The 25,540-nt window shown below is 40.4% G+C and overlaps 1 protein-coding gene across 2 annotated transcripts; it reads right to left on the bottom strand.

Moving 5' to 3' along the window:
- Positions 1-4,947: 4,947 nt before the first annotated feature.
- MAEL (maelstrom spermatogenic transposon silencer) lies at positions 4,948-23,711 on the bottom strand. Of its 2 annotated transcripts, none has more exons than XM_081001538.1 (12): positions 23,442-23,711; positions 22,179-22,262; positions 20,263-20,368; positions 17,505-17,660; positions 17,016-17,057; positions 15,930-16,057; positions 15,306-15,360; positions 15,078-15,219; positions 9,179-9,241; positions 8,081-8,213; positions 7,669-7,750; positions 4,948-5,809 (listed from the first exon to the last, which is right to left on the bottom strand). In XM_081001538.1, the coding sequence occupies exons 1-12, from the start codon at positions 23,571-23,573 to the stop codon at positions 5,706-5,708; spliced, it is 1,227 nt and encodes a 408-aa protein (XP_080857664.1). In that variant the 5' UTR covers positions 23,574-23,711; the 3' UTR covers positions 4,948-5,705. The 2 variants fall into 2 exon arrangements, with proteins under 2 accessions (XP_080857664.1, XP_080857665.1); XM_081001539.1 differs by lacking the exon at positions 23,442-23,711 and adding an exon at positions 23,215-23,362.
- Between the last annotated feature and the right edge of the window lie 1,829 nt (positions 23,712-25,540).

The raw sequence follows: 25,540 nt of genomic DNA on the forward strand, positions 1-25,540 counted from the left end.
GAGGTTAGATGTGTATCATTGCAGTATCAACAACTAACCTAGTTTGAAATAGACGCAATGAGTCAGGATTGGAAAGACTGGCTGGGTGGATAGATTTTGGCATCTACCACAGAACTCTGTTCTCACCATACAGCTTGCTTTGCAATGCGTTCCTTGTAGTCCTTCATTATTCTTGCCGTTGCCTAAATACCTCAATTCTGCAAAAAGCTGCTATCTTTGTTATTCAAATAAGTTAGTAAATTTATGCTCTTTTTCCTAATTGCCAAATACAAATTAAGAGCAGACCTCACAACGGGGCACTGAAACATTAATTTCATTTCAACAAAGGATGCTTAGGACCTGCCATCGCTAAGAAAGATTACAAGCCTTGTTGTCTGCTCCATTTTAGTTCCACTCTTTTCCAAGCGCTAGTTCAGAAAACAGACTTACAGAATCATACCATGGGGGGGGGGGGCGGGGATGCTGCCCTTACTAACTTTATAATCCTTTATATGACATGAGGCAGTAAAAGGAATGAAAGCCTGGACAAAGGAAATCTGCCGAATCAACATTTAAAACATAAAAATGCCAACGCTTTATGTTCCTGAAGCAGTAACACATGTGCAAGTGGGTCTTACTGAAAAGAGAATCTGATGACACAATCCTGTAGCATCAGATGGAGAGAAGGTCTCTAAATTCCTGGCAATGAACTTCCCTTCCCACCTTAAAGTCCTGCCCTTTATGAACTTGTCGTTTCTTTTAGGGTCACAATCCGGCTGGAGGTTTCCTTGTTGTACCCATTAGAAGAGGGACCTTTCCTCCACTGTGTATTTCAGACCTGACAAGTGACCATTCCTGATTATTTATTTAGGAGCTGCCATTACATGGGTTTGGAACTGGAATGCACCTTCACTTGTAACACTGAGCCCTGGGACAGTTATGGTTTATAGTTCATCACATGACCATGGTCAATATCCCTATACAGTAATTTCCAGTGCTGCAGACATGCCAATGGAGAATTCAAGTTGGAAAGCTGCCAGACTTACAGGATCCAAATTTAAGGCAGTTCTGTCATATTTCATCACAGTCACTTTTTTTTTAATCAACACCTTCTGCCCCTTTTCATCATTGCGTAGTGTTGTTATCTAGTACCTGCACACCCGCAATTTCATGCACAACTTTAGCCAACAAAATCCAGGAAGCTTAGTTATACTGGCAGTGTCCGATGAGATATGGGAGGTTAATTTTTACACTAAGGAAGCTCTCTCTAAACAGGACACACACACTTTCCTGCTTCTGGAGACCCTCCCAAGTTCTCAGAACAGAAGAGCAGAAGTGTTTCCTGTTAGGATATAAACTAAGCAAGAATTCTAAACAAATTAAACAAGAATCCAAACACTTATCTGCAGAATTTCTGAAGCATTCACCTCACAAATGGATGTGTGCGTGTTTCTGGCCTGTGATAGGTTTCTATTGCAGCCCAAAGACATTGTGCTTGTTTCATTTGAACTTTCTGGGGCAGACAACTTTGATGGTCATACAAATGCACAAAAACAACAAACCAGGAGAATTGGTACTACATGCTGCTCCACTAAAAGGAGATCTGGAAGAAACTCACATCCTGGCTTCACCTGCTGTCCTGGGGGTGTGGAATTGCCTGAAAGTAGCAATTACAATAGCTTGCGAGGGTTTAAGTCAGAGCTTGGAAAAAGTGAGGGAACAGAGATAATGCAAGGTTAAGTTAATAATAGCATTCTTTGTACTCCTTTAAAGAAGTTTATAAAGCAACTCTCATTAGCTGCTTGGGTATTATCAGGATATCATGGATATCGCAGACAATACCTTGCAGGCAGGCAAGCAAGCAATAGCCACTGAATCAAAAGTCTAAATGAGCACTTTCCAAAGTTTCCTCCTCAGATCTCTTCTCAGTAAGTTTCCAGCTGTCATGCTGTACAGAAGACTCTTCCTTCAGATGACAAGCTAGTTAGTTCTATGTTTGTCACACTCAGCTATCAGCTAGGAATAAAATTCCCTCGTTTGCAAAGATGCTGCCTGTAATTGCTTTCAGGTGCACATGGACACAGCTTATTTATACATTTGGCTGCTGATAATTATGCAACGTAGCCTAGTTCACAGCCCAGTTGAGTCGTTTTAGGCCTTAGGCCTTATTGCCCAAGGACTTAATTTGTGCCTCAGCTCAATCCTGGAATGTATAAAAACAGATAAAGGACTCATTTACCTCATTACACACGGGGCATTAGGGAGAGGTTTCCAGACAAAGTTCCCCAAAAATTAAACTGTGTATCTACTATTAAAGATACAAACTACAGCTCCATCCAGTTTTCATCCTGAAATCAATGAGTGTGCATTCATTCATTCATTCTGCACCTTTCCCCGAGAACTGGGACTCAAAGCAGGTCACAAAAAGTAGACCAAATACAGATATAAAATACACACAGCTTAACATTTAAAGTTTTTTTTAAAAAAAGTAATTAAGCTATATATGGAATTTTTTAAAATATAAAAAACCTATTGAATTGCAGGTTACACTCCCCCCCAGTACAGCACACTATCAAGACCACTTTAAAAACAGTCAATTCTGAAAGACCTCCTGGAATAATAGTCTTTGCCTGGAGGGAGCCAATCTAGCTTCTCTAGGCAGCAGCCACTGCGAAAACCCTCTCCCCATTTCCTTTAGATAGCCTAGACCTAAGTCATCCAGGGCTTTATAGGTCAAAACCAGTACTTTGAATTGTGCCCAAAAACAGACTGGTAGCCAGTGCAGCTGTTGTAACAAGGGAGTAGTGTGATCTCTATGAGCGCCAGTCAACACCCTGGCTGAAGCTCTTTGAGCCAGTTGAAGTTTCTGAGCACTTTTCAAAGGCAGCCCCATTTAGGGGACATTACTATGATCTAAATGGAGTGTAACTAAGGCATGTGCCACTGTGGCCAGATCAGACATCTCCAAGAATGGGCACAGCTGGCACACTAAGCATTTCCACCCAAGCTCCTTATCAGATACAGTACTTGAGAAGATACCCAAACTCAGCACTTCATACAAGTTGTGATGGGGCTAAATATCGAGACTATACATAGGCCTGCTTCATATATCACCCCCACCCCCTACTGATACTAGAAAGTCACAAAAAAATAGTGGCAGCTAACTTTTCCTTCCTCCCAGCTAACCCAAGCCAGTTGTTTCTAGGTAGTGGCAGCAGCAGCAGCACTGGTACAAGAAGTGTGGTAGGGACTGCCATTTGGTACAGCAAACCCTTGGAGCAAAGAGCTGCTATATGCTTGAGGCATCTATACATGTAGGAGTGTAAGCTCTTGTGTGGAACATCCCTTTTTGGTGAGGTGCCTCAGAGATTCATCTGACAATGATGCCTTCTGCTCAAGAGATTGCTAGGGGAGTTTCTGATTATCTTCCTCGTTCCCTACTTACACAGCTGTGAGTGTAGGCCAACTAATGACAGAATGGAGGTGGCATGATACCTCGAGACCAGCTGAACCAGCCTTCACCTGCTGCAAGCATATGCCCAACTGCAGCCAGGTCCCTACTGGTTTGATTCAACACTCTTCTGTAAGAATTAGGAAGCTACAGGTGTCTACCGTTTCTCTCTCTCTCTCTCTCTCTCTCTCTCTCTCTCTCTCTCTCTCTCTTAGAAAAGGGCCTCAACAAACTTGTTCTTTGTATATCCCATTTTGTAGCAAAAGTACAAAGCAAGCATGGTGGCTGAAGGATAACATAGGGAAGAAACTGTACTGCAAATATATATCTGGTGACTAGATAGCGCATGAATAAATACCTGAGACTCTGTCTTCCAAGTGCTGCAGAGATAAAAGTAGTAGAATATAAGGCCAATTTCTGTACCCATGAGTGCACTGCAGCACCCACTTTAGTCCAAAACACTTTAATGCATTGGAAACCTCACTGCAGCAAGGAATTGAATGGGTTGCAAGAACTGTGACTTTAACAAGTTACAGAAGCAATTGCATCTGTTTGGACTTTGACAGTGAGAATGAAATAATTTATAACAGGCAGTCCTCTAACTACAATATCCATGAGAAGTAGAAAAAGCCAGCAGCAGCTGAACAAGGCCAAATTAGTATCCAGCAATGGTTGTCTACAGAAAGGGTGGGGAAGGTTCGGCCCTTCAGATGTTGTTGAATTACAAATCCCATCATCCTCAGCAAGCATGACCAGGAGTTGTAGTTCAACAACTTCTAGAAGGCCAAAGGCTCTCCATGCCTGGTCTACAGGACAGATGCAGAACAGAAAAGGGCAGACCACCGCTTCTTGTGGCTTGTAGTTCACAGCTGAAATCACTGAAATGTATCACCAATGATCTACATCTCACCCTCTCACTGGCCTTGGAAGCAGGCCTGTACTGGCTTACAGATGGCCCCCTAACCTAAAACTGCTCCTCATCTCCAGCAAAAAGCCAGAAAAGGTGCAAATCCAGAAACCTGACTCTGTGGCAGATCCAGATGTCAACTCTGCAACACAACTTAGTAATTTACTCTACAATTAACAGGGGTTCATTCACATGTGCATTTTCCAATGTGATTTTTATAGCAACAATGTCCTACTGCCTTTTACGCACAGCAGACTGGTTTCTATGCAAACGAAAGGGCACAAATCTGACATCAGAAATTGCAGTATCTGCAATTGGGATGGGGGTCAGAGGGAGAGGATTTGATGTCCACTCCCACTGGACCAATAGCCTATTCCTTATCACAGCAAGGAAGCAAGGATGCATTTCATACATCTAATTTCCCCTAAGTTACTTTTACAGATCTATATTCTAGTTACATGTTTCTTCAGTGCATGACTGTCCTTCAAACAATGCAATCTAAAATTTGTTTTCATCTCAGTTTAAATAACTTTAGCATTTGAGTTTTCCTTTTCTGCACTTGACAATACCATACTACATTCGGAACCACAAACAGACAGAACATGCCAAATCAAATTGGAAAGAAGTGTTTAATTAAACACACAAGCTGGTCTATCATAGTTAAGATTTAGAAGCTTTCTGTACTAAATGACTGAATGTATGTATAACACAAAAGAAAGGAAAAAGATGGTTTTAAAACCACTTTTAAAGTACATCATTGTAGTACCTTTATAGAACTTCATAGGTTTTTTTCTTTTGTGAGGGAGATATTACCTGATTGCAAGTTTTACCAAAAAAATTATGTTGCTTCTATTGTTGGCTAATTTAAGGGCTTTATACCAAAACCTTGCCCCTCTGACAAAAACAATATATAATTGGTACCATACCAAATCCTAGAATAACAAATCCTAGAATTAAACAAACATAATTGCAACTGGTTCCTTAGCAAAGGTTTACTTCAGTAAGGTACCAGTAGGCTTTGCTCTAAAGAAAAGACACAACCGAACTTAAAAATCCAGACATCATTTCACAAAGTTGCCCTTCTGGTTTCATTATCTAATCTCTTATCCTACTGACTTCATTATTTCAAGTTTCTCCTAATAATTCCTACATAAAAAAATAATATTTCACAACTCACAATAACATTTGTTATCTTAAAAACTTAAATTTTACCCCTTGCAATGGGATTAGAATGGCTTTTTTCATTAAACAAAGATAATATTTAACACATGACAGACCAAGGAAATATAAAGTATTTATATTCCCAAAGATGGTGGGAATCATTATATGCAGAGCTGTTCTGAATGGGAGGCACTGTACTGCAAATGTCTAACTGCTGGACTGCTTTGAGACACTCTCCAGAAATCGGGCAATTCCTCTTCCACGCCTAGTAGTTGTTTCACCTGTTGTTTTCACTCCTGAAGGATGCTGACCTAAGCAAACAATGCATGTGTCAATATATAACACAGAAGCCATGATAATTAAATCCTAATTTACACTCAACACCAACAGCTAGATATTTTCTATCATAAATTTCAAAAAATAAGTTCACAGGAGAGTCACAACAGTTTAAGTAGCTTCTATAAAACTGGTAAGGGAAGTGGAATCACAAGGTTTTGCTCTACCTTCCGTGCAAAGCCTACAGTTTCTTCCTTTCAATTGAGGCCTTTATAATCATGGAGAAGTGATAAAATAGCAAGAGCCGCATTTTATTTTATCAAAATAGCCTTGGCACAGTGATCCACATCTAGTAATCTCCATCTTCGGTACTAAAGCCAAGATTGATACCAAGGTGGGTTAAGCCAAGGTGGGTGTTTTCATGTGGCTAAAGGAGACTGCCCTAGTACAAGCAACCATGTCTTGAAGGTGCAGCACCGCAGAGAGATCTGTAACAGAAATGGGTGCCGATATTGAGTGCAACTGCTTAGCTGGCACTTGTGGACCTGTTTTGGAATGCTCATCTCACAGGCCTCTGGCAATGGGAGCAGTTGTCTACTTTATGCTCCTTGCTTTAGGAAGAAAAGACAGCAGTTGTGACCACAGGATGACATGGTGGTTGGTCGTAATGGAGGAAGTTTGCTGCCACAAGTCGAGCACTTAATGTACACTATGGCATTCAACAAGTATCCAGATGGCACAGACTATAGAATTAAACAGGTAAAATTGGGGGGGGGGTGAATATGGGGGTAGAAAGAGCCTTGCTTCTCTACTGATGAGTTTGAAGGAAGAAAGTTTTGAAGTTGCAACTGCTGTGGTGATCAACAAGGTCTTGGGACCATGTAACACCAGTCTTTAAACATTGGCATTAGCTACTGAGTCAAATTCAAGGTCTTAGTCTTCACAGACTAAGCATTTTAAGGCCTAGGACAAAGTTACCCAAAAGACAATCTTCCTCCTCAATTCTGTAACTTGAGATCTCCTAGTATCTTGACAGCAAGACTTCTCAGTTTTAACACCCCAGTTTTGAAATTCACTTCCCTTGGAAATTCATTTGGTGCCAAACCTACAGTTTTAGATGCCAACTTTTGTCAGGCCCTTTATGCATAATATGCTTGTTATCAAGGAAGGTAAATAACTTGATGGTTTAACTGATTTTAATATTCAACTAAATAAAATCAATGCAGAACCTGCCATGAAGAAGAAGAAGAAGAAGAAGAAGAAGAAGAAGAAGAAGAAGAAGAAGAGGAGGAGGAGTTTGGATTTGATATCCCGCCTTTCACTCCCTTTTAAGGAGTCTCAAAGCGGCTAACATTCTCCTTTCCCTTCCTCCCCCACAACAAACACTCTGTGAGGTGAGTGGGGCCGAGAGACTTCAAAGAAGTGTGACTGGCCCAAGGTCACCCAGCAGCTGCATGTGGAGGAGCGGAGACGCGAACCCGGTTCCCCAGATTACGAGACCACCGCTCTTAACCACTACACCACACTGGCTCACATGAGGTCTACAAAGGACAGTATATAAATGATAAAAGTAAGTTATAACGTGAGTGGAGGAGCAACTCACTCAAGGAGAATGCCTTCTTAAAATTTTAGCCAGTATCACTGCAGAGAAATTCTGTGACTGTTTAAACATACAAGCTTCATTACATTTCCTTTATGCAGATATTTTAGTGGTAGACTACAGTGAGCAGGAACACTCAAAACTCCAGAAAAGAATCAGCAAAGAATGTGTTGGGACTTATCAGTATACAGGCACATTTTCTTTGACAGAAATACAGGTGTGAAACACTAGTAATGATTCTAACAGCAACTCATTTTCATTATGTTTAATTTTCCAACATAGATAATCACTCACCAGTACAAGAGGCAGCACCTTGTTCCTCATTAAGAGATTGGAAGTACCTTTCATTTCCAGTGCGCTCAGCAGCCCTCATTTTCTGTAATGCAAAAAAGACAAGATCACCCACACATTCAGAGATAAGTCTTTCACTGACTCATTCACCAGGTTTTCAGGACACCCTTGTATACAAAGAAAAGATGGATATAGTGCATAAGGAATATCTGCCTAATGTGCCTATTGATGGATGTATTAATATTCTGCACATAATTAAACAGACATATTGGTCAAATAAAAGTGTTTGTAAAATAATAATTATATGATTATTTTTGAGCATATATCATGATTTCACCCTACATTTCCAAGTACACTCCAGAAATGTTACTGATAAGATATAGAAGAACAAATCTGTTAAATGAACAAGGCTGACCTGGAAACGTCCAGCATCCAGAACCACCATTTTAGGATTTGCTGCGTTTTGGGAGTCCTTCTCACACAAGGGTAAGTGAGATGCAGTCAGCTGGACACAATACATATTGGCTAAGGAATTACTGATACAGTATCTATATTGGACAGGAAAACACCAACATGAAGATGTGTTATCATTTCCACAAGCTGAACAGAAATTTTAAAACTACATACTACTGGCAATATACTGCACCAAGACCATGGATACAGGAACATAATTTGTGATAGGAGGCAGTGGTTGAACTGTGGGGGTGCAACCAATTTGGGTGAGCTAAAGAAGGAAAATCAGCCAGGAGGCAATAAAAAGCCGTTCCTTTTAGCAACTTCTTCCAAGAGAATAGCAGCAGGAGCCTACAGAAACTGGGACCTGAAGAACCCCTCTGCCATGAGCAGAGACTATAACCTCCCAAAGAACTACTTGCAGGCCCAGGTTATTAAACTGCAGGTATCAGCCTATCAGAGACAGCAGAAAGGGGAAGATCTTTTGAGTTGTCTGAGAGACAAGTTGCTGCTTCTCAAGCCCCTTCTAGTTAAGGCCTCGGGCAACCAGTTTGGATGAATCAGGTGTGTGTGTGTGTGTGTGTGTGTGTGTGTGTGTGTGTGTTAAAACTGGTCTCTGCATATGTGTGGCACATCCTCCTCCAAAATAAATAAACCACAACAAAGTTTGCAAATGCAAGGTAAAAAAATTCTTCCTCATGAAAGATACTCAAAATTCAGAGACCTTTTTGGTGGCAATGCAAACCTGAAGTTTTTCCCAACTGACCTGTCTAGTAAGTGACACTTGGAAAACTTAATCAGAAAGAAATAGATTTTATTTTATTTGGATCTTTAAAATTCCTTTCTTCCTATAATAGCAGAAGTGCCACAAAATCACATCAGTTGCTCCTTCATTCAAATGCAGCCGACAAAATGCTTACTAAAGAATATCCAAAAGAACCAACAGGTTATACTTGAAAGAGAGACAAGATGACCCCAGACATTGGATATGAAACTAATGTCCAAAATAGTTTTAAGATGCAAAAACATTCTAAGATATTCACTGTATTTTCATACTCACGCAATTTTCTTGCAAGTAGCAAGAGCACAGAACACTACATCGTTTTCTTCATGCCACTTGCACCTAAGTAGAAATAATACTTTCATCATGAATGTTGAGTTTCAAATACAGTGGTACCTCGGGTTAAGTACTTAATTCATTCCGGAGGTCCGTAGTTAACCTGAAATTGTTCTTAACCTGAAGCACCACTTTAGCTAATGGGGCCTCCTGCTGCGCCGCCGGAGCACAATTTCTGTTCTCATCCTGAAGCAAAGTTCTTAACCCGAGGTACTATTTCTGGGTTAGCGGAGTCTGTAACCTGAAGCGTATGTAACCCGAGGTACCACTGTATATGCTTCAACAGTAAGACATTTTCAAGTTCTAGACAAACAACTTACCTTTTTTTTCATCTACTCCACTGTTTGGCATTAGAAACTTCTTCAAGACAGAAACATTAATTTTCCCAACCCTCTATCACAGTATAAAGTGCTTTAAGAGGACAATCCAGGGGGTTTGTGGAAGAGAGTAGTGAAGAATGTTCAATAGCTTTTTCTTACATGGCAAGAGAGAATAGAAATAGGCAAAGTGAAACATTTGGTACAACTCTGAGGCCGGCTGCTCAAAGCTAGGTAGGACTAGAATGTGTAGAGGCACTATCCCACACAGGGTGCCAGTTGAAACTCGCATAATCCTGCTTGGCCTATAGAAGCAAATAACTCATTCAATGATACCCACCTTCATTGTAGAAAAATCTGGCTGTTTAGACTTTAAAAACTACTTGTCTATGGTGGAATTGAGAAACCGGGAAAATAATCTGAGAATAAGAGCTATTCCAGAGCTTGAACAGGAAGATTTAATTGGTTATCTGACAGCAGAATTTTCTAAGTTCTGGGGTATAGAAGAGGACAAAGATTTCAAGATCACAACTGCGTTTAGATTGGGAAGAGTCGTGAGGAGGGATAAGCCCAGAGACAGACTGATTATTTTGAGATCCAAGCAGGAGAGAGATAAAATACTAGGCCTCCACTTTAAGAAATCACTTGATATCCAAGGTAAAAGAGCAGAATTTTATAGAGATATTCCTAAACAACTTTTGGATCTCAGAACTACATATACAGACCTAGCAAGACTACTGAGAGGAAACGCGATTCCGTATAGGTGGGAGTTCCCCCAAGGTTTATCTTTTAATTTTAAAGGAAAGAAAATTAAGATCAAAACATCAGAAGATAACCAGAAGTTCCTGCACGACCACGGAGAAGACCTTCAGAAGGGAGCAGCAGCCTCTTGGCCACCGCCACTGCCTGGAATAACACCGATACCTACACCCTCGGGTCCAGAAGAAAAAGAAGACACCCCATTATAGGAACAACAGATTGATTCAGGATGTCTCTGCAGCTGTACAGTTGGAATATAAATGGCGGCAATTCCCCGGAAAAAAGACGAAAGATTTTTCATATTTTGAAAAAAGAACAATTGGATATTATCTGCTTGCAGGAAACGCATGTGACTAGACTCCACAGGAAGGTGCTAATTAACAAAAGATTAGGCCAAGAATTTATCTCATCAGACAGAGTTAAAAAAAGAGGAGTGGTAATCTACGCAAAGGAGAACTTGTCACCGAAATTTTTATTTAAAGATGAGCAAGGAAGAATTTTGGCAATTGAAATACAAACACAGGGAGAAAAATTCTTGATTTTAGGAATATATGCACCAAATGAGGGGAAATCGGAATTTTACAAGAAGCTGCACGAGATAATGCTGGACTATCTGGACTATACCAACATCATAATGATGGGTGATATGAATGGGGTGGTTTCTACTCACATGGATAAGTCACAAAATCAAAATTTAACTAAAGACGGCAGACTACCTAAAACTTTTTTTGAACTAACTGACAATATGGACCTGATTGATATATGGAGGACAAGGAATCCCCTGGGTAAAGAAGGAACATTCTTTTCTGAGGCCCACCTATCATGGACAAGAATCGACCAAATATGGACAACTAGAGGACTGGCACCTAAGATCAGAAAAGTGGAAATCTGTCCAAAGACTTGCTCCGACCATAATGCTTTGAAAGTGGAATTGAGACTTACTCCAACCGGTTCTTTCAGATGGAAAATGAATGACACCCTACTAAGAGATCAGGAGATTGTGAAGAAGGCCCAAAAAACTTTAAAGGACTATTTTGAAATTAATTTGAACACTTCGGTGGAAAAGAGAACAATCTGGGACGCAAGTAAAGCTGTAATGAGGGGGTTTCTGATTCAACAGAATACAATTAAGAAAAAACTTTGGAATGGAAAAAAAGACAAGATACTAGAGAAGATAAGAGACGGAGAGAAAAAATTGAGATTAAAACCAAAATCAAAAGAGGTTTTAAGAGAAATCAAATTCCACCAAGCTCAATATGCGAAATTGATAAACCAAGAAGTGGAATGGAAAATTAAACAAATGAAACAAAGATCATTTGAATCGGCAAATAAATGTGGAAAACTGCTAGCATGGCAGTTGAAGAAGAGACAAAAACTGAACTTTGTCACCAATCTAGAGGTGGAAGGCAGAAACATTCAGAAACCAGAAGAAATTAGAAAGTGTTTCCAGAAATATTTCAAAAAACTTTATACACAAGGGCCTCAGGAAGTGTCTGAGATAGATAAATTTTTAAAAGCAAATGGTTTACCAAAACTATCTCAGGAGAAGAGGACAATCCTGAATTATAGAATAACACAACAGGAAATTGAGGGTGCCATTCAGAATATGCAACTAGGCAAGTCTCCAGGCCCAGATGGACTTACCTCCAAGTACTACAAGACATTAAAAGACTACTTGACGCAACCGTTAATGGAGGTTTGTAACCAGATTATGGAGGGGAGGAGGGCACCGGAAACGTGGAAAGAAGCCTTCATCACTTTGATACCTAAACTGGAAACTGAAAAGACTCAACTTAAGAACTACCGTCCCATCTCACTCCTAAATGTGGATTACAAAATTTTTGCTGACATTTTGGCAAGTAGACTTAAAAAAATACTTAATGAAGTAATTCACAAGGACCAGGCAGGCTTTCTCCCAGGGAGACATTTGTTTGATAATACCAGGAACATTGTTGATATTTTGGAACTTTTACAAACTAATATCAATACGAAAGCTGTGTTAATTTTTATTGACGCGGAGAAGGCCTTTGACAACATTTCTTGGATGTTTATGAAGAGAAACCTGGAAGGGATGGGAGTGGGGCGGGGGTTTGAAAATGGAATAGAAGCAATCTACTCTGAGCAAAAAGCTAAATTGATAGTGAACAATGTGGTGACAGAGGAGTTCAAAATTGAAAAAGGGACACGACAAGGGTGCCCACTATCCCCTCTTTTATTTATTTCAGTCCTGGAGGTGTTACTGAACATGATTAGGGAGGACCGGTCGATACAAGGAGTACAGGTCGGAGCGAAACAATATAAACTGAAAGCTTTTGCAGATGATTTGGTTTTAACATTACAGGAGCCAGAATCTAGTACAAAAAGAGTATTAGAACTGATTTATGAGTTTGGTCGGGTGGCGGGATTTAAGTTGAATAAGCAAAAAACCAAGGTTTTGGGAAAAAACTTGACATCTTTGGAAATAGATGGGTTTCAGAAGGAAACAGAACTAAGTGTGGTAAAAAAAGTGAAATACCTAGGGGTCCACTTGTCAGCTAAAAATTTGAATTTATTTAAAGACAATTATGAAAAATGTTGGTTGGAAATCAAAAAAGATTTGGAAATCTGGTCAAGATTGAAACTTTCCTTGTTGGGCCGAATAGCAGCTATAAAGATGAATGTATTGCCGAAAATGTTATTTTTGTTTCAGACCCTACAGATTGTGGACAGAGTGGAATGTTTTGGAAAGTGGCAGAAGGATATATCCAAGTTTGTTTGGCAGGGCAAAAAGCCCCGGATAAAGTTTAAAATATTAACTGATTCGAAAGAAAGAGGGGGGTTTGCCCTGCCAGACCTGAGACTATATTATGAAGCTGCGGCCTTCTGCTGGATGAAAGATTGGTTATTACTTGAGAACACTGATGTCCTAGATCTGGAAGGGTTTGACAATGCTTTTGGTTGGCATGCATATTTGTGGTACGACAAGGTAAAGGTCCATAAAATGGTCAAAAATCATATTGTTAGAAAATCAATATTTATGGTCTGGATAAAATACAAGGACTTACTAGAAGGTAAGACTCCGAGGTGGCTCTCACCAGCAGAGGCTAAGGCCCGGAAAAAACCTAATATGGAGGTTGGTTGGCCGAAATATGGGGAAATTATAGAAAAAGTAGGAGAAACTTGGAGACTGCAGAGTTATGAAAGATTAAGGAATAAGGTGCAAAATTGGCTTCACTACGCTCAAATTCAAGAGGTTTTTAAGTTGGACAAAAAAATAGGTTTCCAGGTGGAAAAATCGAAACTAGAGACAGAATTGTTGGAACCAAAGACCAAGGTACTTTCGAGAATGTATAACTTGCTGCTTAAATGGAACACTCAGGATGAGACAGTCAAATCAGCCATGATAAAATGGGCTCAGGACATTGGGTACAACATTATGTTTGAGGACTGGGAAAGGTTATGGACCACTGGTATGAAATTCACGGCATGTAATGCCTTGAAAGAGAATATTATGAAAATGATATATAGATGGTACATGACCCCAGTCAAGCTTGCTAAGATATATCACTTGTCTGATAATAAATGTTGGAAATGTAAGGAGGCTGAAGGGACATTCTTCCACCTCTGGTGGACTTGTCCAAAAGTGAAGGCCTTCTGGGAAATGATATATAATGAGTTAAAGAAGGTGTTTAAGTACACCTTTCCTAAGAAACCAGAGGCCTTCCTATTGGGCATTGTCGGCCAGAAGGTGTTAAAGAAGGATAGAACCTTTTTTATGTATGCAACTACAGCAGCAAGGATTCTCATCGCAAAATACTGGAAGACCCAAGATTTACCCACACTGGAAGAGTGGCAGACGCAATTGATGGACTACATGGAATTGGCCGAGATGACTGCCAGGATCCGAGATTTGGGAGAAGAAGCAATAGAGGAGGATTGGAAAAAATTTAAAGATTATTTACAAAAATTTTACAAGTTATATGAATGTTAAGAACTCGCATGATTAGGGAAATTCAGCTCCAGCAATAAGATTAAGGTATGGGAAACTAAGTGATATAAAGGAAGGACAAATGTTTAAAAGAATATTATATATGTTATTAGTGTAAATTGAAAATAAGTATTTTAAACGTAAACCATAAGTATTTGAAAGAACAAAAGAATGTACGAAATAAGGTCATAATTTGCTGAAAAATTTTATTGTAAAGAACGCACGGTGAGGGAGACGTGGGGAAGTCCGGTTGGTTATGAAAAAATGCTTTGAAAGGATGATTTTTTTCTTTTTCTTTTTCTTTTTTGTTATTTCTTTGTACAACTGACTTTGTATTTCTATTTGGAAAAAAAAGCAATAAAAAATATTTTAAAAAAAATAGACTTTAAAAACTACTAAATATTTTTTAAAAACTACAAAATAGCTCTATGGGTGTTTTCAACCAAATTTTACTCAAGAGCAGTCCTATTGAAATTAATGAACCAAACACAAGCATATTCATCAATTTCAATGAGTCTAAACCTTAGTTTAATGTCTCAAACTCTTTTCTGAAATGAGTGCAAGGCTTTAGATTAGCATTCAACATGCACGCTTATAGCACCATAATTTATTTGTACCCCACCCATCTGACTGGGTTGCCCCAAACACTAAGCCATAGTTTTGTGTAATGTACAACTATGGAGAATCTGTCAATCACATTTTTTCCTGGTCATAACAGACTCTCATCTCATAGTAGTCAAGTCACTGTGGTTCAGGTAGGTACAGCAGTTATTATGATTTTTAGAGCTATATATTATACCTAGTATTGCTGGAGTAATCCCACATGGAGGCATCCAGGGAGTTACACACCCATGCCTTAGAAGGCTCCTTTTGAAGCTTCTGATAATACAGCTCCACAACAAGATCTTCCACACAGAGACTCTCCAGATTATTAACTGTGCCTATTATAAAAAAGTAAGTTTTAGGAGCAGCAGAGACTGTATCTGAATATTAACTTATTTCCTGTTATAAAGGAAAATTTTCTTACCCACTTCTCTAGCCATATGCTGCAGGCACCAGTTGACCCTAAATTGGTCCGAAGACTGCAAAAGAAGTTTTAAGTATACATTATACAATCAAATAAACAGAATTAATAAATCTAGACTACATATTCTTATTATAAGACCTCTATGGCTAAGGTTTCCTGATATGTGAGAAAACTTATTATTGATAAGGGTATCTGCTCCAACACCGAAACAGGAATTTTTCCTGTCTACAGCTGTTTGATACATAATCTGACCAAAGCCAAAAGAACTCTCCATAGGTATTTGGTCTGCCTTGGAGAACAACAATTCAGGAATACAACTATACGCTCTTTTAGGTTGAATGTAGACACCACTTTGTACCAACGAAATATCCTTAAGGAAAGGCCTCAAAACTGGAAATCTTTATGTGAAGCCCTTATGCTACAGAGATTGTCAATGGACAGCTTAAAAGTTAAAACATCTGTGTACTCCAACCTTACTTGAGGTGAGGTCACCTATATTTTTATACACACACACACCACAGCTAACCAGGGAAAAGGCTAACTGAAGCATGTGGGTAGAGATTTTTGTTCTGACCTCTTCTGAAAAGCAGAGAGCCATTAAAGTCTAAAAATGTTACATTATACCTTACAATACACAGGTGGCCAGGCGCCCCACCGTGGCTGAATAAATGAGTATAGCTCACGTAACACAACAGAATGATTTGCAGTTACAAGCTCAAAGCCAGATAGGGGAATCCTATGTGTAGCATCACCTAAGAGAAAATCAAAGTGCCTTGTCAGGGCTTTTCAGAAGAAACACCTTATTTCACACGCATTTGTACTTTTAACTTTAGTTACAATTCGCAGGATTAATATATCAGTTTCACTAAAAACACCTAAATATATCATTCAAGAACTTGTCTGGTTTTTTTTCAAGCATTTTATCATTGCAACAACCCTGTGAGATAGGGTTTATCACCAATGTAAAGGAAGATTGTTAGACCCAAGATGTCTGGTTGAACCAAGTGCAGGTCAGTCAAGGCCTGTCAATGGTTGAACTTCACTAGCTGTCTAGAAAGGTAAATGATTACCCAAGGATCCTATTTATTTACATGCCTGCCATTCACCAGCAGTCCCAAGGCAGCTAATATACTGCCGAATATTCAAGAACTGAACTACTCTGTGTAAAATATTACTGAACCAGAGATTAGGGCAAACCAGACAGCAAACACCACTAACACTGCAGTCCAGATACTTTAATTTCATCTTCCATCCCCAAAGATTTGGGCAAGGTGGTGTATGCAATGTCTAACCCTTATTATTTGGAAACACAAGTGAATGACTGAAACCTAAATGAATGCATGAGTATGAGTCTGGTTAAGAGCATAACTTCAACATGTTACTTGGGAAGACATACTAAGCTTTGTTACGGAAACAGGCCCATACAATCTTTAAATTTTTTATTGAGTAGCCAGTCCTTTTAAAGATTGCTTTGTCCTTCTTTTAATAGTTTGTGTTTTTATACTGTTGTAAATTGCTCTGATATTTTATGAGTGTGATATAAAAATATTTTGTATAAATAATAATAAACAAGATACAAATAAAATGCCATAGGATATCTGGCATAAGAACTGTTCTTTAAAATAATTAAAAAATAATTGGAAGTCTATATGTGGGTTATAAAAAAATGCTGCCAATCCAAAGGTTCCACATCTCTTGCCCAATACCTACTTGCTGTCTGGCAATGAAAGCGAAATCCCCTTGGCACCTCTCCTGCAAAAAACCAAAAAGAACTCAGGCTTTATTATGCAATACCAAGCTGTCTGTAGGATTTCATGGTTATAATACACCATTTTCTGCTTTCCTACAGAATAGTAAATCAGTGTCCAAATACTTGTCTAGAAGTACAATTTTATTTCTTTATAATGTATCTTTCGTAACACAGAGATTAAAAATGCACAACATACGAACATATTGATTTGGACAGTTCATGTCTTCTGCTGACACAAGGAATGTTTCCAGTTAAGTTTCATTTCTTCATTAAGTAATGCTGTCAATGTGGTTTTGTCCACTATATGAAGCCATTTTTATTTTTTCATAGTGCAAGAATGCATACAAATTAACTGTCCTGGACAAACAGAATCCTGCATATCTTCTCCCTACCCCCACCCCCGCACAGATGAAAGACAAATTTCATCTCTTCTGATTCCAAAAGCTCACCAGGATCTAAAAAATGATGAAACTCTGCAATTATGCCGTCTTTTAGTGAATACTTCACACATCCAATTTCGCAAGGAAGGAAACGTTGTTTGCAATGAGAGGGTAGAACTCCATGGCTGAAGATATTCAGGTAGAAGAATGTGGTTTCAAGTACAACTGAAACAAGATTTTGTATTAAGAATATTAGTGGAGAGTATTTGTTTTTTATTATTACTATAACAAAAAAGTAAAATAGTTGGAGTAAAATGTATACCTGTAGCACTGAAAAAAAATCATGAAACTAAGTCACTTACCTGCAACTCCAATTTCCAAGCAGCCCTCAACCGGACTGCATGCACATTATAACTTTGAAGCATATTTCCCCTCTCAAAGAATTCTGGGCACTGTAGTTTATCTCTCACAGAGTTATAATTCCCAGCAACTTGTAGCAAACTAGTGTCCTTGAGAGGGGAAATGGGATTTAAAGAGGTAATGTAGCCAAGTTTTGAATTGTCATGTGGTGTTCCATCCCCAACCTGCTACAGCCACAACAGTCTGCTTATAACGATGCAGCAATCTCAGATCATAAAACCAAGGCTAATATCATTCTTTATAATACAAAAGTGGTTAAGAAACCTCAGATAAGACAGTGTCTACACTGAAAAAGTGGTCAATAGTGGTCCACTCCCCACAAAGTAGTAGACATTATCTGTTTAATTACGCATGTTTTTTGGCAGTTGAGTAACAATGGAGGCCATCTCAAAAGATAGTTTTCTGGTAGATCAGAGACTACATTTTCCCTGAGTTGAGCCTAAAAACATCACAGAAACTTGTCTGGGATGTTGAGATGCAACCTCAGAACTCACAAAGCCACTGCTGACACCAAGAGAATTGGAAAGTGTCATCTTAGATCTATTGCTTTAAATGTGTCAGTGAATCCTATGTAACACTAGAAAACTCTTTCTGTTAAATTTGTTCTGTATGGATCCCTACGCATCCCACATTATACCACCAATGCACTAGGGGAAGTATCACAGGCTGAGGAAAGCCTAAGTTTGCAAAAGTACAAAAAACCCAAAATCATACCATCTTTACATATCAACTGGTGGCTAGTCACAGGCAGTGAATCCTTCTAAACCTGCTTAGCAAACTTTCAGCTACCCCCTTAGTTACTGAATGATGTTTTAGCCTGCTCTGCAGTCAAAGAAATCCTCCAAAGTGGCTTACAAATCACTACCAAAAAAGTGCCTTGCATACAGCCATTCAGGCATTACCAGAGAAGTCACCAGGAGATTTTGGATGTTTTATACATTTGGAGAGGGAAGAACGGATGATTTAAAAGCAGCGCCATGTGCCAGTAACTGCAACATTACTTGTAAAATGATGAGCCTTGTCACAAATATGCTGCAGTTGAGTGTCACTAAAAAACAATGCATAAGCAGTTGGAATATCTGGGAGAACTAGAACTACCTGCCCATGTTAAGAGCTCCACTAGATACTTCATGGGTCACCATAACCATCAGACCAAAGCAAATTGCTTGTACCATAAGCATCAGAAGGACCAAAATGTCATGGACACAAAATGCTGCTCCTGAATGTTCCAATGAACTTTTTGATCAAGGCATGTAGACAACAACTCTTAAGGATTACATTGGGCTTCAATAACTTCTTATTTCAACATCAAATCCTGTAGCAGCTTTAGTTTCTTATTTGGAGTCCCCACTCTCAATGCTCTACCACCCACTGCCTCTATTCCACCAGGTTCAGTACTTTCACCTCCTCCTTATTTGAACTCTGTCCTGCACTCAGGCTTTGGTCCTGTATACCTGAAGGTATGTTTCCGCCCCCATCGTTCAGCCTGGACACTGAGGTCCAGTGCTGAGGACCTTCTGGCGGTTCCCTCACTGTGAGAAGTGAGGTTACAGGGAACCAGGCAGATGGCCTTCTCAGTAGTGGCACCCGCCCTATGGAACACCCTCCCATCAGATGTCAAGGAAATAAACAAATACCTGACAACTAGAAGACATCTGAAGGCCGCCCTGTATAGGGAAGTTTTTAATGTATGTTTTCCTGTGGTTTTATAATTTGTTGGAAGCCACCCAGAATGGCTGGGGTAACCCAGTCACATGGGTGGCATATAAGTAATAAGGATAATAATTATAATTCATTCTTGCCTCCCCTGAGCTGGTGACCAATTCCCCCACTTCCACACTCCTGATTATAATATTAATTACAAAAGTAAAAACTGAATCTGTATACCACCCTTTATTCATAGATCTGAGCAGTTCACAACATAAAATTACAATATAAAAAACACAAAATACATAATAAAAATAAGAACAATGACAAACCGATAATCCCCCCCAAACCCCCACCACATTTAAAAGGGTATCGGATATTGATTAGCCAATGGCATGGTTGAAGAGGAACATTTTTGCCTGACGCCTAAAGGTGTATAAAGGTGCCAGCTGAACAACCCTGGTGAGAGCATTCCATAAACAGGGAGCCACTGCAGAAAAGGCTTGCACTTGTGTTGCCACCTTCCGGACTTATGGAGAGGACAGACAAAGAAGGACCTTAGAAGATGATCTCAGGATTCAAGTAGGTTCACATGGAAACAGGCGGTTCTTGAGATAAGTAGTCAACTTATATCTTGCCCCCACAATTACCACTCACTTTCCTGGAAGCAACAAAAAGCAGACCTGCTAGCTCAGTCTCCAGTCACAATGAACACATTGCGGTTGGGCAGATCAGGTGAACTAATATAACTATCATTTACCTTTATCACTCTTCCCAGGTGGACCAATGAGGCTTGCAGCAGAAACTCTCTTCTCAGTTTGTGAGGAAGGAAATGTGGGAAGAGGTGGTGGGACTTGGCTGGGTGGCTATGAAAAGTGCAGACAATCCATCAGTTAATCATATATGAATGAAGGGAAAGCAACTACAGTAGTATCCAATTAAAACTGCTAAGACTAATCTTTTCCTCTCCTGGCCCTGTAGAACCTGCAAACTATGAGCCAATCACATAACATACAGCCCCCCTGCCATGAAGTCACCTTATTACAGTGGTACCTCGGGTTACATACGCTTCAGGTTACAGACTCCGCTAACCCAGAAAAAGTGCTTCAGGTTAAGAACTTTGCTTCAGGATAAGAACAGAAATCGGGCTCCGGTGGCGCGGCAGCAGCAGGAGGCCCCATTAGCTAAAGTGCTGCTGCAGGTTAAGAACAGTTTCAGGTTAAGAACGGACCTCCAGAACGAATTAAGTACTTAACCTGAGGTATCACTGTACTGGGCTTACACCGAGGTGACATCTGTATGAACTCCCACTTTCACATAGGTGATGTGCAGCCACACCAGCGGCAGGGGTCCAAATTACCACAATGGAATACTAATGAAGTTTGCCCCTCACAAAAATGGCACCTTGACACAATCCTAGCAGCAACCTTAAATATTCTCAAGTAGGATGGAATGAAACCTCACCCAGGACTTTTTTGCTGGGGGGGACGCAGACCTCTAAATATTCTGTGAATCTTTGTACTTCTGTCCATTTACTGTACAGTGGTACCTCTGGATGCGAACGGGATCCGTTCTGGAGCCCTGTTCGCATCATGAGCAGAACGCAACCTGCGTCTGTGCGTGCCGCGATTGCGTGTGATGTCATTCTGAGCGTCTGTTCATGTGGTGAAACCCGGAAGTAACCCGTTCTGTTACTTCCGGGTCGCCGCAGGACGCAACCTGAAAAGATTAACTGGAAGCGTCTTTAACCCGAGGTATGACTATTTATTTTCCTCAATTTGAACTATAAAACGGTCATTTTCTTGAGTGAAAATGAGAGTATCCCTAAACATTTTTTTTTTTTTAGATAAAAAGAACTGACCTCACCTATAGACCTTCCATTGTAACCTATGGGTGGGAGTTAGTGTAGTGCAAATCTGCTCTGGATTTTGGACCTTTCCAAAGCAGGTTCTGTGGGGACTGGGAAGAAGAACAAGTGGAAGTCCTATTTCACAAGCAGATTTCAGTTGTGCAAACAAATAGGCATCACTGGACGCCATCATATGCTAAAAACAATCTTCTTGTGGATTATCTACAGTTACACTGTGATATATCTAATTTAAATATTAACTCACAATTTTCAAGACTAGAAAGTTTACAATTCAGACTTCCCATCTATTTTTACAAGAAGGAAGAAAAAGTAACATACAACACAATCACCAGTTTTAAGGCTCACGTTTTTGAATTATAAACGTTGAGCTCTGCATTCTATTGTTACGTTTGCTTATTAGGTCACATCCACACCACACATTTATTTCCGCCAAAGAATCCTGGGAACTGTACTTTACTCTTCACAGAGCTACAATTTTCAGGATTCCTTGGTGGAACTCACGTGTCTCAAATATATAGTGTGGATGTGAACTTTGTCAAAGGATTCAACCCTCCTATTTCAGGAACAGCTGCAACATAAAAACCTACCTGGCTTGTTTGGAAGGGCTCATTATAATCACAACTATACAACACCTGTGACTGACCAGCTCACTCAGAACCTTCTTTCGAACACATCAACGTTACTTTTCTTTTGTTCCCACAGACTATAATGGGATTTTCTTCCAATTTATACTATAATTATATAATTACTAACTTGCCTCTGAAAAGATAAAACTGATTTTCCCTATTGCAGATTCATTCATTCACCTCTTTTGTTGCTACTTCTGATTTCTTAGCTTTCCGTTGACGAGCCATTTCTGCATACTTTTCTTTTTGTTCCTCAGTCAGCATCTTGAAGTAAAACCAGTGTAACATAAGGGCTTGCCATTATTTCTCTACCATAATTAAAGCAATTCCCCCCATCACTACAACACCAAGATACTGAACACGATGCAGTCAGTTAAGGCTTTTAAGCCTCAGTAATTCCACTGGGAAAGTTAAGAACAATCTTAACTCTCATAGAAGTCAGCCTAACTTTAAAAAGTGATTAACTTTGGGTTGATTGTGCTCAGCAACTTTCCCACCACTCAGAACTTTGCAAGCTTGTCTAGAGGAAAGCCCTAGCCTACAGAATTCAATGTGGTTCACACACCAGTAAATGAGTGGTATCTGATATTAGCCATACAGTACTCAGAGCAGACTTGGACAACAGTTAAGAAATGTCAATCCATTGATTCCAAACGGTCTAATCTGAGTACAACTTAGTTGGATATATCCCAGGGTGCTTGTAGCATAACCTGAAGCAAGACTGTTGTACCTAAAGGGTGTAAACCCTGTTCACATACCAAGAATTCAAAGGATTTGGGAAGTCTGCAACCTGTATATCTGCAACCTGCAGTCTGTATATTTCTATGCACTGACTTTAGTCATCTTTCTAGTTTCTCCAATCTTTCACCTGTTGGATTATTGTGAATAGCATGGCATGACTACTTTTTCAAACCTTGGCAGATGCCTCTTTGTGCATATGACTAGCAGTGGAAAAAAGACCCATTTAGGGAATGCACCTTACAAGAGTCCACCATTTCTTTACAAACAGACATTTTTTAAAAAGAGGGCTGAAACCAAACCTAAGTGGTAGGGTAGCCAGTCACTCTCCATCACTACAATAGCAGTTAAAGGCTCCACTGAAGTCAGCATCAAACTTTTTTTTTTTTTTTTTAAGTTGCTCATTCTAAGCCACCATGAGTCTTTGATAGGAAAAGTGAGGTAAAAAGGGTCTAATTAATGAAAATGTTGACCTCACATTTGGTTTTTTAAAGTATTTTACAGCATTCATTCTTCAGCTGGGGTGTGTATGGGGGGTTTAAATTCCCCAAACAGCTTATACGTAACCACTATCGACAACTTGTCCCCCTCCCTCCTTGAGAATCAAAAACACGTTATCCAACTCCATGGAGGGTCTAACACGGCTCCCCACGCCGACCAAGAAGGGCGAGAGAGAGGAGGCCCGCCTCGCCTCGCCCCGCTCACCGCCCAGTCGTCGGAACAGAACGGGATAGCATCCCGCACGCCCGTCACGGCCAGGCCCCGCCGCTTCAGCTCCGGGAGCTTCTCCAGCACGAAGAAATAATAAGCGTTGCGCGCGCCTTTGCGGTTAGGCATCGCGCTCGGGGCAAACGGCCGAAGCAGAGAGGAGCAGCACGTCCGCCTCCTTCCCCTTCTCCCCTCTTATAAAGGAGAGGCCGAACGCGCGCCGCCCTTTGGGCCCCGCTGCACAGACGACAGAGCCTCCACGTGCGCGCGGCTGGCGGCGAGGGAAAGCCGGGATTCGCTGAGGGGAATGAGAATGATAAAAAAAAAATAATAATTAAAGTGACCCGAAGTTAGCCAAGCGCATTCTTCTTTTTTCACGTCTTTGAGATTAATTCGCAGGGAAGTTGCAGAGTGTTTTCATGGGGCTGTTGGGTGAAATGCTTTTATAATAATCTGAGGCCTATACCCACCACGGTACCTCGGAGCTTGTTTGCTCCTCAAAGGTTTGCCTCTTGTGAATTTCTCCAAGCGAGTCATGGAATTCTTCAAGTTCACCTTCTTGGCTTGCTAAGTTTGACCTGGCACGCCCCGCTATATATTTATTTTGATCGAAACGTATTATGAAACTGGCAAGTGGTGGTGGTGGTGGGGAGGTCAAATGAAAAGTAAGAATACACCCCCCATCCAAATAAAGATTAAACATACAAAAAAAGGGAGAGGTATGCATTTGGGCTGATGCATTCACAGTCCCTGGAATGAATTATTGGTATTGGAGGGTAACCTCCCACCCTTTCTTATTTCAGTCATCTTGGCTCATTGGGTTTGAACCTGCAAACTATTTCAAGATCGCAACCCTGTTTTGTGAGAGGGCTCCTTGTACTTTTAACTGGACAAACTTTTCTTATCAGTTCATCTCTATGCTGGATAAAATTAACTAGCTGTCTGTTAGATTGTGGTTCAAGAACATTTAGATACCAGAATGGGAGTTTAGTTCTTTGCCCCTGTGCAAATAATGTTTATTGCCCCCCTCCTGAAGCTGCAGTCAGCCATGGTGTGGGGAAGATTTTCCTATTCTGTGGCTAATAGCTTCAGGGAGGGAATATTTGAATCCCTGATCCAAACTGGGGATCCCATGGCTACTCTTTAAGAAAGAAAAAGCTGTCGGGATCGCCAATGGAGCTTCAATGTTATCTTTTGTTTGAACCACACTTCAACAGTAACAGAAAGTCCAACTTGAGTATATTCAGTTTGGTTTTAATTGGGACTCTGTCACTTAGCAAACCGCAGACAGTAAAAACAAAGTGTAGTATTACCTGGGTCTACTGCTGTGCATTGGTCATTTTGTTGTTTTGGCTCTGCGCATAAATGCTCCAGACTCTTGAATTTCAGGACTGTTTGGCCCCATTAGTTACACTCGTCTCCTCGGTTCTTTAGCCGTGTGTGTGTGTGTGTGTGTGTGTGTCATAGCTGTCAACTTACAGATTTGAAAATAAGGGACCAGCAGCCTTGAAAATAAGGGACCAGCAGCCAAAATAAGGGACCTGCAGCCTCACCTGTTCCAGGCACTCCAGTCTTCCTGTCCTCCTGCAGTCTGGTCAAACTCATGCTGGTAGCTTCGAGAACACTGTCCAACCAACTTTGTAACCAGAGGTTCAACTGAATAGAATCTGAATCACATGCACCACAAGGCCTATGCAGCCTCAACTTAAGATGGCTCCCCGGCCTGGCTTTGCACTGCAAAGTTTGCAGCAGCACGTACAACAAAATGGCGTCCAGCATTCAAAACCCTCCTCAGCTTGCATTAACTAGCCACACACAAGGCATGCAAGCTCCACCCCCCAGTCTTTCTTAGACTTCTTATTGGGTGAGCAACACAGCCAAGCAACACAGTTGGAGCCTCCCTCCTCCCTGGCTGGCAGGGAGGGAGGGAGAGGAGCTGCTTCCTTTGAAATTTAAGGGACATCATTTAAGGGACATTTAAGGGACATCCATCAATAAGGGACAGCAGCGGGACATGGCGCTGGAATAAGGGACTGTCCCTTCAAATAAGGGACACTTGACAGCTATGGTGTGTGTGTATCTGTATATCTACAGTA

The sequence above is a fragment of the Podarcis pityusensis genome (assembly GCF_964106645.2).
Source record: "Podarcis pityusensis genome assembly, chromosome: 4".
In the NCBI taxonomy this organism is placed as follows: Eukaryota; Metazoa; Chordata; class Lepidosauria; order Squamata; family Lacertidae; genus Podarcis; species Podarcis pityusensis.